Consider the following 13860-nt stretch of genomic DNA (forward strand, 5'->3'; position numbering starts at 1 on the left):
CCCCCTTATTTTACAGGTGAAGTCTACACCACAGGTTTAATGCACAGTACGACTCTACAAATAAGTGCCATAGTATCCAATCTTTATGCACAACAGGTAAATTACATATCTTAGTACACAAGTAAGTAAGTGCTCAGTTGTCATTTATATTCAGTTAATTCCAATGTCCAACTTTGCTTTTTCTTTTCCTCCTGCCTTTACCAAACAGCATGGCTTCCAGCTAATTTGGTCTGTTCTTTATTAATGCACATACATGGAATGAAGTCTAATGTTATAACGACTGCATTAGCGTTTTTACCACCATTAGCTCAGTTGGGCCAAAAATGCAAACTAATATATTTCAGTGTATTGTCTCCATAAATGTTCTTTTCGGATACTTTAATAGAGATTACCAGATGTGCACCATAAAATGTGACAGATTTCAAAACATAAAATATATTATGTTTTCGATCACATTTGTGAGTTCTGAAGGGTAATTTCTCTATTGGTGTGATGTATAGACCAAGACAGGCCATCTGGATGAGGAACAAATACCAGATTTGCTGCCAATTTGTTCCCTGAACCATATATATCTATATATTTTTTCAATTCAGACAAGGTAACTGATTTACAATGTCTGTCATCACTAATGTTATAACTTTAAATGCCTCTACAGGAGAAAGGAAGGAGGTGTGCTAGATCATAATCAGATTCAGTGCAAAGTGCAAAATTTTACTCAGAAATTTGATTTCAATGAACATGAGGTCTCCTGGAGGGAACAGGACACATTGCAGAGTGTACTGCAGAGAGACCAATCACCAAATAGAATTGACAGTGCTGAGGAGGATCTGTGAAGATTCATTCTTGCGTTACATCAGGGGTCGGCAACCTTTTTGACATGAAGTGCCAGTTTGAAATGTCCTTGTTAATTAGTGTGCCATATCAACCCCCCCCCCCCCATGGGATTCTGCCTTGTCTGCCTGATCACAGAAAGTTTTCTTGTGCTTTGTATCAAAATGGTGCTTAACACGCGACGTTCGGCATTTGACATTTTCAAAACATGAAGTACACACAGCATGGTCCTTCTGAAAAACAAAACCGCACTCTTCTGTCCACGAGGGCTGGAATGCCCAAACCTTTACTTTAGCTTTCTTAGCTAGCGGGGTTGCCATCATCTACCGAACCTGGACTGCTGCACTGCGATTCCTGTGGGAAACGTGAGCGGGAGGCTGTACTGTCAATCAAACTAAATAAGACAGGCTGCATAACACCCAATGGCTGTTCATGAGGTGATTTGGCATGCAGCTGAGAAGGCACTCGAACATTTCTTAACGCTTTCGCGTGTACGGTCACACCGGTGTGATTAGCCGTTGAGTGCGTATGCTAAAACCGGTGCGATTAGAACATTAGATTGGAAAAATTCTAGTTAATTTTAGCTTTGAGGAAACAACAATTTAATATTAATTTTTATTAATTTAAATGCTAACTGTAAACTATGAGAAGCTTAATAATACTAATGACAACATAAACCATGTAACGTAACATGCGCGCTACATAGCATAAAAAATATTACCTGTGAAAGGGTTAAAAAAAGATTAATTAAAAATCCTCTCTTGTGTGCTTATTGCCAGTGTGCCAAGGATTACGCTGCCGCATACCAATGGTGGCACGCATGCCTAAGGTTGCTGACCCCTGCGTTACATAATAGAACATCAAGGGAAGCAGTGACAAGTACCATTAGAGCAGTATCTACAGGTCATGGAGGTACTGAAGGAGTGACGAGTGAAGTGCAACATAAAGCAGGGGAACCATCTGCCTCAGTACTCGGCATCATTTGGACAGCCCAGGGTATTCCATGGCACTGCGGTGCAAGGATCAGGGCGTGCTTCTCTCCTGTGAGGATGCTGAAAGAGGCATTCATTATTAGTGCTATTCTGTCCTAATACCACAACTACAGTGCTACAATGCAATATTATGTATGATTTAAACTATCAATTTTAGTTATACTTGAACTATAAGTATCAATTACCCATACACAGTTTTACAATTTAATAAGTTCCTGAGCACTATTCCTGCTGCTATATTGTAATTATTAGTTAATATAAATGTGGGCATAAACAACATAAAACTGCAAATAACTTCTACTTACAAAGATACTCGGAAGCCTCCACATTTTTAACACCTACCTGTTAAGTCTCTGAACCTCCTCTTTGCCTCAGCCCTTTCCTCAGAGTCAAAATACCACACAGTGATGGCATACCTGAAACACACAGCAGACACAATCATGCACACTGTGCCATGCAGGAAGTCTTTTCAGCTCAACACAAACAAGATCCATGCACTTTTAGCATGCATACAGCACAATGCTACCAAGGCTTGAATATCCCAGCCTGACAGCTGTGAACTGTCTGACGTCAGCCATGCCCAGTGCTAATGTTTCTATTTTATTTTCTTTGTTTCCTTCAAACCCTTCATTTAATAACACATTCCACTTGAGAAGTGTCCTGTTTAAAGAGCAGGTTTTGGCCAGAAGTGTCTACAGAAAGTAGGCTCTCAACAAAGCTGTCATCACAACTTAATTGAACTGAATACATCCCTTTCATCTTTCATTCAATCCCTTTAATCTCTCTTTGACACCAATGAATCTTGCACCTTTGTTTTTCTTCCTGTTCAGCCTGTTTTAAACACAAATTTTTCATTTGCTCATTATTCATAACTACACTTCACAAATATAGTATGTGTGGCTTTTGCTTAACATTGCCTTTTACTGTAATCGATCTTGATACTTAGATAAGAATGTTAAATGACATTTGTTATAATTATATATAATAACTATATTTCATGATGCAAAATTCAGTTGTAAGACTCAAAAGACATAAGCATGTCATCTGGAATCAGGTCCTGTTGTTTTTACATACATGGCTAGGTTACGTACAATGGCTGGGTGCTCCCGAGAGTTTTGCTCTGGTGTGTATCTGTGTGCCGTCAGTAATCACTCACCTAGTTGCATAAGAGGGCTGCACTTCATGTGGGTTCCTTCTGTCTGACCAGAAGAATAGGAGTCGGTCGAACAGTGGCTCAATATCGGCTACATAGGACTTCCCCTCTGGAAATATCCGCAGAATTCCCCCATGCTCCTGCAAAATCACAGCAGTGCTTGTTTCATAGACTGAATGGCTCAATGCATCTATCTCCCTGTTAAAACATCACTGGTGAAAATCATGTTATTGACTTTAAAAGGTTGCTGTAATCCAGATATACTTGCTGGCTGTAAGTATAAATGTTACTGACAGACTGATTGACTGACTGGTTGATTACACACATGTGCTCACTGTTTAACAGTGGTCTTACCAAGGACAAAAGACAAAGACAAAATCCCTGATGAAGTTTTCCACTGGCTACCATGTTTGCTCAATTAATGTGTGGTGTTTCTGGCAAAATGTTGATCGCCACAGCTACAAATGATGATGAAATAGGCCATTAAACCATGAGATAGGCTTGTGGCTTCACATCTGCAACTCATTCTGCTCAAAGCGTTTACAAATTATTCCTTGGGTGCATAGACTGATTAAAATCATTGAGTGAACCAATTAATGAATTAAGAGTTTACACAACCCCTGCTCAGCCTTAATTGTGACTTGCAGAGAAGGAAAATGAAATGAACTTCATTTCCTATTGCAACAAATATAATAGGAAACTCATCCAGTTTATGACACCACAAGACAAAGTAGTCACCTTGGCATCCCAGTTTTTGTTCAGGTAGTAGATGCAGGTGACACAGCGGCCATCAGAGTTGGGGTTGTCCACATGTTTCACATAGCCTGTCCCATTCCCAGGATAGCAGGCCACCATTGCCTGAAACAAGAACACAAAGAACCACTAAGCAGGTGACCATCACACTGTTTTCTGGCACATGATTGCCTTGTGAGACAGGCAATGCAGTCTGGCATCCACTCAAAAAAGGGATGGGAACAAGCATTTCCTTATTCAAATATAACACCATGAGATCCCTCACAAATGACCTGGATTGGTCTTCAAATGCGTGTTGGTTAACAAGAAACAATGAAAAACAGTTTTATTCATTCTTATCAATATTCATGAAGAGGAGTTAGAGTAACCAAGATGAAATAACTGGTATTTAATGGATACAATTCACTTACCTATTTCAAAGTCAGCAAATTATTTAAACAAAAGTAGAACAGTTTCATACAGTCCTGGGGGGTGGGGGGGCTAGTGGAGTTTGATCATGTGAATATTTGATGTTGATATTGATCTTGATATTTGAATATAAAAGAAATCACATCTGCATTTTTAAATCTGCAAATTCCACCCTCAAGGGTACAACAGAGGTGTGCTGTGTGGAAATGGAGTCCATAGCCTCCAAGATAAGCACATACACCCTCACGTTCCAGTCCACTTCCCCCACCTCATTAAAACACGAAACAGAACAGGAAACATATAAAGGGGCGGAAAAAAACACTACAAACCCTCTTTAAATAAAAAGACGGGGGGAGGGGCATTTTGAAACGGATGAGTGGAAGTGGGAGAGTCTTGTGGTTTCAAAGTACGTGCACATAGCCAGGAGACAGCAAGCCACAGAATTAGCCCAGCCCCGCTAATCTTCTGATCAGAGTGCTATGACTCAGGCCTCCCTGCTCCCTCTTGGAGAGGGCTGTGGCCAGCTCTCCATGCACGTGCTCACCGCCGCTGCAGCCACCACACAGTAGGATTTACTGGTCCTTGAGACAGACAGGGACATAAGTAAAGGGAACTTCTGAGGTCATATGAAGTCAGGATAATTTAATATAAATGTTAAACTATCTAAATGTTCAGATTAGAATGACAGAAGATTATAGATTCGTCATATTAGTAATCAGTATATCCTCTGCTGGCAGTGAGGAAGAAAATAGAGAATAGAATTTCTAAAATATTTAGCACTTACAGTAATTCTCACATTTATGTCTTTACAAATCTTTGTAAGTATTTACAAAATATGTTAGGGATTATTTTTGTTTCTAATTTTTATCTGATATTTTTTAACACCAATTCAGGTCCCAAAACGTTACTATTGAGGTTTTTGGTCAAACAATTTGCCTGGTTAACCCAAAGCAACATAAGAAATTCAAATGCTTCTGTGTCCCAAGCAACATCAGACCACACCCCCTCCCTCATGACAAACATGGTCACAGCAAAGCAGAGGACCTCATGCATCTACATCACGTACCACTGAAGGATGCAGGAAACTAGTCAACCCCTTGGCTCCACTATCCCTGACCCTAACGTTCTGTGCTCCCAGTACCAACTGCCATGTCGGCCTGTTCTTCAGTAAAGAAACAGGAAGTAGGATGCTCCCTTCGATATTTGACCTTTGACCCCACTGGCTTGTGGGGAAAGGCCAGAAGGGTCAGAAACTCCCCCCGACACCTCGCTGTTTGGCAGACCTTCACACACAAACCCCAGACTAATGTCAGAGCCAGCTGGCCTTCTCAGTATCAGCTCCAAAGCCATTTCTTCTCCCAGTATAAAGAACCTCCACAACCTCACATAATGCGTGCAGCTTAAACTGCCTCTGGGTGGCAGAGCATTTCAGCCAATGGCTTCAGCAGGCAGGCAGGTATTTGTTCTCTTTTCTTGTGCTTAAATTACTTTTATGTTTACTGTGTTAGTGTACACAAACAACAATCTCAGGCAAGTGACTACTAACAAGAACACAAAATGGTCTCTAGGAACCAGCTTCAATTTCATTTGAAAGAAAAGCAACTACACCCACCCCAGCTGGGGGGGTGCGCTTTCCACTCCACCTGGAACTAACATCCATTCAGTTGGACATGCGCCACATGTAGACAGGACAGTTATATCTCCAGACACCGAAACAACAGTTAAAGGAGCTGTGTGCAGACAAAGGAAGGTGGTCCTGACTTGCTCTGGCCATGTGCCAGCAGGCCCAGCACACAGCTGGTTTTCCTGCTCCTACACAAACAGGGAATTGTGGAAACAATGTGCTACATTGCCATTCACATGCCCGATTGCCTCACTACTGGAAATGACATTCATTCCAAAACAAGTTGGCATCTCAAATCACGTTTTCACTAATAAGAAAGCTATTATAAAGAGGCTGCATTTACGGCCTGTTGCGCATTCAAAGGTCTTGCACAACAGCATCGAGAGGAGACACTGCTTCAAGCATCTGATGCTCAGGTGAAGATTATGGGCAATGCTTGTAAGATATCCAGCTGTATAAATGGATAACATTGTAACTAATGTAAGTCACACTGGGTAAGAGCATCTGCTAAACACCAATAACTTAATGTAATAATGTAACTATTGCCTACCTATCCCACGCAATCCCTCCACAATATTGCTTAGGAGCCCCTTCAGGATGCACATATGAAGGCTGCTGTCAGAGCAGAATGTAAACATACAGTGAGGGGTGGGGAGAGAGAGAGAAGGAGGAGGAGGAGGGGAAGTCTGTGTGGAGGAGAGCTGGCCCTCCGCCAGGGGGATGGAGGCTTAATGGCAGGGCTACGTGTCGCGCGTGAGACAGAAGCCAACCCATGCAGCCTGCAGAACTCCGGAGCTCTCCCTCCCATTCAAGCATCATGCAGGCCACAGAAAGAGGAAACAAGCATGGCAGGGCCCAGAGAGCATGCACACTTTCAGCAATTTCAATGCACCACCACTGACAGCAGCACCAACTCACATCCAATAACAAAATGGAACACTTCCTAAAACCTAATATACATATACACTGAGACAAGGAAAACTGTAAATGCACAGATTTGTCTTTGCATTGGGAAAAATATACAAACCCTACAAATGAACTGAAAACATATTTAAATATATTTTGACATTAGAAACACTGACTAACTTGTCTGCTAAAAGAGTTAAGAGTTAATTCTAATTTCAGTCACATTTATGATACTTCCTACAAAACTGAACTCGATCGTAAATTGGCTATATCAGTAAAAACACAATGTATTTAGGTAAATAGTACACAAGCAGATATTCAATCAAAAACATCACACATCCATGGATTCATCACACCCTGCCATACCACTCATCCAAGATAAACTATCTGCCACACGAGTATAAATGGTGCAGTCATTATCACTGCACACCACAGGCAGCTTTCTGATGAGGAAATCACTTTCCTATCTGAGTGCCTCATATCCTTGTATGGGGTTAGCATGGGAGGGGGCGCCACACTGTCCACGTATAGTGAGAGAGTTCTGCTTCCTGCAGCCGCAGTGCACATTTCCTGTGTGTGTAAACAGTACAGTAAACAGTCCCGCGCAGTGTCAGGAGTCACGTACTACACTGGCTCAGGGGTGACATCACAAGTGCAGCTTTAACTACCTGCTGCTGTGTTATAGGTTGAGGCCCAGGATGAGGAACGTTCCAGAATGAAGGTAAAAATTTCACTATATGATACGTAAGTGGAAGAGGGTGAGGTGGGGGGGGGGGGGGGGTGATATGTTTTTCAGTGTTCGAAGTAACAGCTTTAAGCAGATATTTAAGGGTGATAACTGTATAAAGCCTATCTAATGAATCATTATTTGTCATGATTACAACAGCAACAGTGATACTAATATTATTGTAATTGCAATTTTACTGTACTGTGTTATTCACTGAATTTGATGAAATAGCCCCACTGTAAAAAATGACGCCAATAAAATATGATTCCTTCTATCATCGGGTAACATACCTAATTTATCAAATTCCAAACAAGTGCTGTGTATACAAACCCAGATGTGTCAAATAGCTGTTTAACAGCTTACTCATTTTTTCATGGAACACAAAGACAGTCCATTCTGATATGCTATCTCCTACCACCCGAACCTGATAGGCTTCCCCCTAATAAATATAAATACTTTCAGAGATGTGTTCTGGCTTGATGATTAACCAAAACATTACTATCACAAATTAAAAATCTCGTTTAACTGTGAGCGCGTTTAAAACACTAAATGACGTTTAAATCAAAATCAACTGGAACCGTAAACTGTCTGAATTCATGTAACGTTGTGTTCAGAAATTGTTTCCTATATGACAAATGAATATTCTGATAGTTAGCTGTAAGTTTCTCTACGCTGATAATAAAAAAGATGTGGACAAACGATTGGCAAACCAGTGACATAATTATCACCTGCTACCTCAACTTTTGCAGGAGCCGGTGAAGAAACTCGGAACTTCCATAAACAGCCCATGACATGTATCTTACGACAAACAGATCTTAAATTCACTTCCATGTGTTCCGAAATTCCACCTCAATCTTCCTTTGCTACAACACCTCGTGCCCTGATTATAGCCATTACTTCATAGTCGTTACAGGATGAGGCCAACACATCTGTCCTCCCCACTCATACAGCGACAACTATTTTGATATGCTCCCATCACTATTAGGCGAGAGCTCCGTCTACACATGGAATCAGTGAACGGTGGTGAAACACTGTAAAGCAATTAACGTATGAACAATTCGACATAATAAACAATAAAACATGATTTAACTGTAAATGTTCTTCGTTTTTATTACAAAGCTCACTTTCTGCGCCCCGACTATTGAATATCTTAATTGTGTTCGACTTCACAAAAGAGATCGGTAGCTAATGATGCCATTGCAGCTAGACTGTCACTGACAATCCAATGTAGCTAGTTACTTATGAGCGAACTTACCTTTGACCTCTCTCGAATATTGCTTTTTCCGAGTCGCCCGATGCAGAGCGTTACCAGTTTGTCAATTAATGACAGAAGGAAGTTGATAGCTTCGCATCCCTTTTCAGTTCCACTAACCCAAGCTATCTTATCGCCTCTGATGTGTCTTTTGGAAACCCCAGAACCACGACCGGCTAACTGGCCATCGTGCAACAGACCTGCGTCGTACATTTCTTTCACCTGGTCCAGAATGCAGAGTCCAATCAAGTCCCCCAGAAAGTTATCCAAATAAAAGAACCCACAGTCGAGTAGACACGGGACAATATGGTCCAGTGCTAACCTCTCCAAATCAGTATCCATAATGTGCTGTAGCAAAGGCATTTTTTCCAGCTATTAATATAGTCTTTTATATAAAGAGACGTAACACGGAACACAAGTTATACTGCAGACGTGAAACACGGTTAATTACAGTCGTTCTTATACAGCTAACCAATGGTAAACTGATATAGACGCATGCAAGAAAACAATGATGAGAAAAGACCAACGTTTGACAGAGTCAACCTCCCACTGTACGCTTCTCTAGTTCCCTCACTAAGTTACCGACATATTTACACGGACAGAGAGGCGGGCACACGCGCGGTAATGTGGAACGTGCAGGATGAGTTGTAACCATCTAGCAGGCGGAGTCACTTAGCCCACTGATGTGTCAAAACTGAACAGGGGGCATTTATGTAGTGCTTAAAATACCTCGTATTTCATAAGTATAAATCAGCATGAAAACAACATTTAGTGTCACTATTAAACGTGAAGTTTTGTTTTAACGCGGGGTCTCAGATTCTAAAGCACATCCCCGAGTGTACAGCATTTTCAATGGTATGCCTCCTTTTCTTGACAAAACGCGCCTACTGGTTCAATCTTCACTTTTATTACGTTTATTGCATCTCAAACTGGTAACTTCGTCCTTCTTAGTGTTCATGATACAGGGATGCTAAAGTTTCGAGGAGGGGGCGCTGGGTCTAAACATGCGCAGAGCGGGGCGTGCCTTCCGCCATTGACGATTCCACCAAGCGCATGTAGCCCTCGCAGCATGGTCGCTAAGGGTAAACAACGGCGAATCGCTGAGCCAGGAGAGCACTTCTGCCAAATGACATTCCTCAAATATGGCTTCACTATATTGTAAGCCTTACTATATAGTCATTAAATTTGAAAGAGATAGATAGACAGATAGATAGATAGATAGATAGATAGATAGATAGATAGATAGATAGATAGATAGATAGATAGCTGAAAAATCTGCGAAATCAAATGTTTTCCTGCAGTGTAAGGATTCTGCATTTCCTCATTTTTGTAATGACAGTAGCATGGATTTTATTGAATTTAAGAGGCTAGCAACTCAGACATGGAGGTAGTAGTTAAGGTAATTCTGTCAAATATGATTAATTATAATCATGGCTGCACTTGCTGGGGCAATGGTTAAATATGAGAATGTGACTTGTTAGTAAAATGTAATAGCTCCTATATTGTTAGGTGCGGGGTGATTATAGATGCTGACCATGGTTTTTGTTGTGAACATGGCTTGCAGGAAACATAGGGTTACTATTTCTTAACAACTATGTGAAAAGTACGCGAAAACACCATACCACTGTTGACAGAAATAAATGGTCATTGTCACCAGCCGACAAAAATATAAATCAAACATTTACATAATTATTCTACTTTAGACTTTAAATACCACTGTTGTCAAACGTTTTACAACTCTATGTGTGTTCATTTCTGCTTGATGTGTGCCAGACAGTGTTACACCAAATTCCAACACACACAACTTTTCAATTCACCAGCTCAGTTATTATTCAGAAATGTAATAAGTAAACTGCTAAACCATTTCATAATCTTCATATATTTCATGCAATAGGCTTGTGTAATATAACGTTCCATCCTGGGTATGTCTGAGCGCAATACTGACCTTGTGTCTCCCTCGGATTTTGTATTTCCCCAGTTTGCCGTCAGCGTATGTGATGAGTTTGTCCATTCTTGTCAGTAGAAAGCCTATATTTTCACAACCTGGCTCGTTCCCCTCCACCCACGTAATTTTGTCCCCTCGAATGGACTTGCTTTTGCCAAACTTTCGGCATGCTAGCTCTCCGTCCTGTAGTCTCCCTGCCTGCTGAATCTGTATGACTTCTTGAAGAATTCGGTCTCCAATTTTGTTCCCGAGAAAATTGTCCACTATGCACAGACCGTAAGAGTTCATGCAGGGCACAATATACTGCAGGACCAGCTTATGAGAGTTAAGTCGTTTATGCTCTTTTGATTTTGGCCTGTTACTACGTGGTTTTCTTAGGGCGCACGGCATGACCACATTGTCTGTGTCTTCATTATCAGCGATACTTTCACTGTTCGTTGAAGTTACCTCCGAATACCAGAGACACTCTTCCCCATTTTCCTCTCTACCTCTCATATTTATCCCTTCGTTCGTTTTTGAAGTGCTTTTTTTATAAACTGTTTTCATAAGAGAAGCCCTTTCTTCTGTGGCGTTTTCTGGAGAGTATGTTCCCAATGATGTTGCCATTTGCCAGTGACATGAAACACTTGATACCATGCTCTGTTTGGTAATAGCCTTTCAGCGCTACGTGAAAAGTGCCATGTTCCCAAGCTAATATATCTCACCGCGTGCACGCCCCTTACACAAGAATGCGCGTGCTGCTCGTCCACGGTAGACCGTTAAAGCTGCCCTGGACATGAAAAAACTTGTGAACTTTGATTTTCTTATCTTGAGGAGTGATCACTTCTTTGACTCGATGTAAGTACCATAACAAAACAACAGGTGACTCAATCGGAAGTCCACTTGCCGCACAGGAAAAAATAATACTAATTAATAATCATAATTGAGAAAAAAGAATGAAAACAAAAAACATGGTGGCATTTTAATGTCTGTCAAAAGAAAGCTCAAATGGTAGGCTAAATCATTTTTGTAAAGAACAAATTCACTTCTCACATTAAGACTTCGGAGAAGGGTTGCGACATTTGCGAGAGGCGGAAGTTTTTATTTTTAGCGGATTTGATAACCCTGGCTTATGTAGTCCGTGAGAAGTAAATGTTTATACGTGTTTGTTTCGAAATAACACAACAACATGACGCACCCCTGTCTGACCCGCCCTTACGTGCTATTTCCATTCTTCATGCCAAGTATTGCAGTGACCTGCTGTGGTCTTTTCAAGGGAAGGTCAATTCATACCGCCCTGCTGTACTGAGGATAGGACACTGGCCATGTGTCTCTCATAACTCACTCTCCTGTGTGAACAGAGACTGATCAAAGTGAGGGGAAACATTCCAAGTCCTTTTCATCTATTTTATCATGCTGATCCTTATGTCTTGCATTGTGGTTCCTAAAGGCCCTTATATCAAAATGTTTTGGGGGTTTGTCATCTCAGACTAAATGTAATTATTTCAAACTTTCACATATTAATTTCAATCACACTTTCAAATACTATTTATTGTTTACATTATCATTTTGTTCCTCAAAACAATGCACACCAAGATAACTTTATAAATCAACATAGAAATTAGATTTTTAAAGCATACTTCCAAAATATACTGTATTTGTTATTTGCACTTTGCATCATAAATCTTGTGGGCAACTGAAGCCTCTGGACTGGATAAGAGATTAGTCTTAATCTTAGTTTTATTGGATTTTATTGGGCAGAAGAATGAAAGTGCCCTTTCAAACCTTATAATAAAATTTAGAATAATACATTTTATTGTCTGAGGTGATTTTCAAACACGTTTGCTTTCCAATCAGCAAAAAAGATGATTTTTAAATGAAAACAAAGTTACAAAAGAAGCAAGCATAAAATAAGTGAGATGTAATTAGTAATATTTATGAATAAATAGAATTGCAAACATCAATGTCTGGGCACTAAAAAAATATTCTTGTCATAAATCATGTCATAAACTTTATGGGTTTAATGTGTATAGTTTGTTTTAAAAGAGGTTTCTGCTTGTGGCAGCCATGTTTTTTATGTGGAGGCTATGGCCTCATAAGGGAAAAGACAATATCTGTTCAAAATTTGAGTGCTTTTTATGCTTTCCCCCCTTCATGTACCCCTCTTTTTGTAATCCCAATTGAACATGGTCGTCTTTACCCACAACATCCTCAAGACTCATGCAAGGCATGGTAAATGCAATAACCTTCACGTGACAATGTGATCATTTTTCATTCCGCAATCTTTCATTCTTTGTTCAGCACATTACAGTGAGCTAAGCACTAATTGGATAATGGGCATGGTGTCACTGATGTCATCCAAGCAACCCGCAGACACCTGATGAGTCAGAGGCCCTGTTCACACCTGGCATTATCATGCATCTTGGGTGATCCAATTACAAATGGACAGCTCTAAGTACGTCTGTTCACCCCTGGCATTAAAATGCGTCTCCACATGCATCTCGAGTGAACACTTGTGATCGGATCTCACTTCCCCACTCTATATGCAAATAAACACATACATCATTTCCATTTGCAAATGTAAGTTTACACATCATTTAAAGGTCTGTTTGAATGTTTTGGAACATTAAGCCATGTTAAGCGTTTTAGAATGTCCCCTTAATATTCATGATATCGTAAATTTTGACTCCCACAACAGTCTACTAGCGTTTATTTGTAGAACTACAACATTTCACGTATTATTCATAATACCATTTTTCCATGTAATATATTGCATTACACCTTTGGGGCTTGGAAGCATTTGAGGTAGCTTGCGAACTCTAGTTGTTGTTGCCTGTTGTCGCACTTTAAAACCTTTCGCATGTAACTTTTTGTTCATGCAATGTAGCGGGCGTGTTAACAAACCATGTAACGTAGCCTATGTTTTCATTAGCGTTATTAAGCTTCTCATAGTTTTCAGTTAGCATTTGCTATATTTTTAATGTTAAATTGCTGTTTCCTCAAAGCTAAAATTAGCTAGAAATTTTCCAATCTAGTGTTCTAATCACACTGGGTTTAGCATACACACTAAACAGCTAATCACACCGGTGTTACCGTACGCGCGAAAGGGTTTAATATGACGCTGTTGGCACGCCAATGAGTACGTACTTCCACAGAGAACGTCAGTTGAATAGGCAGTCCTTCAATGTGGCCCAGGACACATTCGCGTTCACACTGCTAAAAGAATGTGGCCATATGCGGCCCAGACCACCTCCGAATGTGGTCTGAGCGATCGGATCTCAATGCGTCCT

At 40.5% G+C, this 13860-nt stretch overlaps 1 protein-coding gene across 2 annotated transcripts; it reads right to left on the reverse strand.

Annotated features, from left to right (window-relative positions):
• Positions 1-1526: 1526 nt before the first annotated feature.
• egln3 (egl-9 family hypoxia-inducible factor 3) lies at positions 1527-11410 on the reverse strand. Of its 2 annotated transcripts, none has more exons than XM_036542495.1 (5): positions 10592-11410; positions 3715-3834; positions 2980-3116; positions 2166-2239; positions 1527-1883 (listed from the first exon to the last, which is right to left on the reverse strand). In XM_036542495.1, exons 1-5 carry the CDS (start codon positions 11225-11227, stop codon positions 1855-1857), a joined length of 996 nt encoding a protein of 331 aa, XP_036398388.1. In that variant the 5' UTR covers positions 11228-11410; the 3' UTR covers positions 1527-1854. The 2 variants fall into 2 exon arrangements, with proteins under 2 accessions (XP_036398388.1, XP_036398389.1); XM_036542496.1 differs by lacking the exon at positions 10592-11410 and adding an exon at positions 8650-9024.
• Between the last annotated feature and the right edge of the window lie 2450 nt (positions 11411-13860).

The sequence above is a fragment of the Megalops cyprinoides genome, chromosome 12, assembly GCF_013368585.1.
Source record: "Megalops cyprinoides isolate fMegCyp1 chromosome 12, fMegCyp1.pri, whole genome shotgun sequence".
Lineage (NCBI taxonomy): Eukaryota > Metazoa > Chordata > Actinopteri > Elopiformes > Megalopidae > Megalops > Megalops cyprinoides.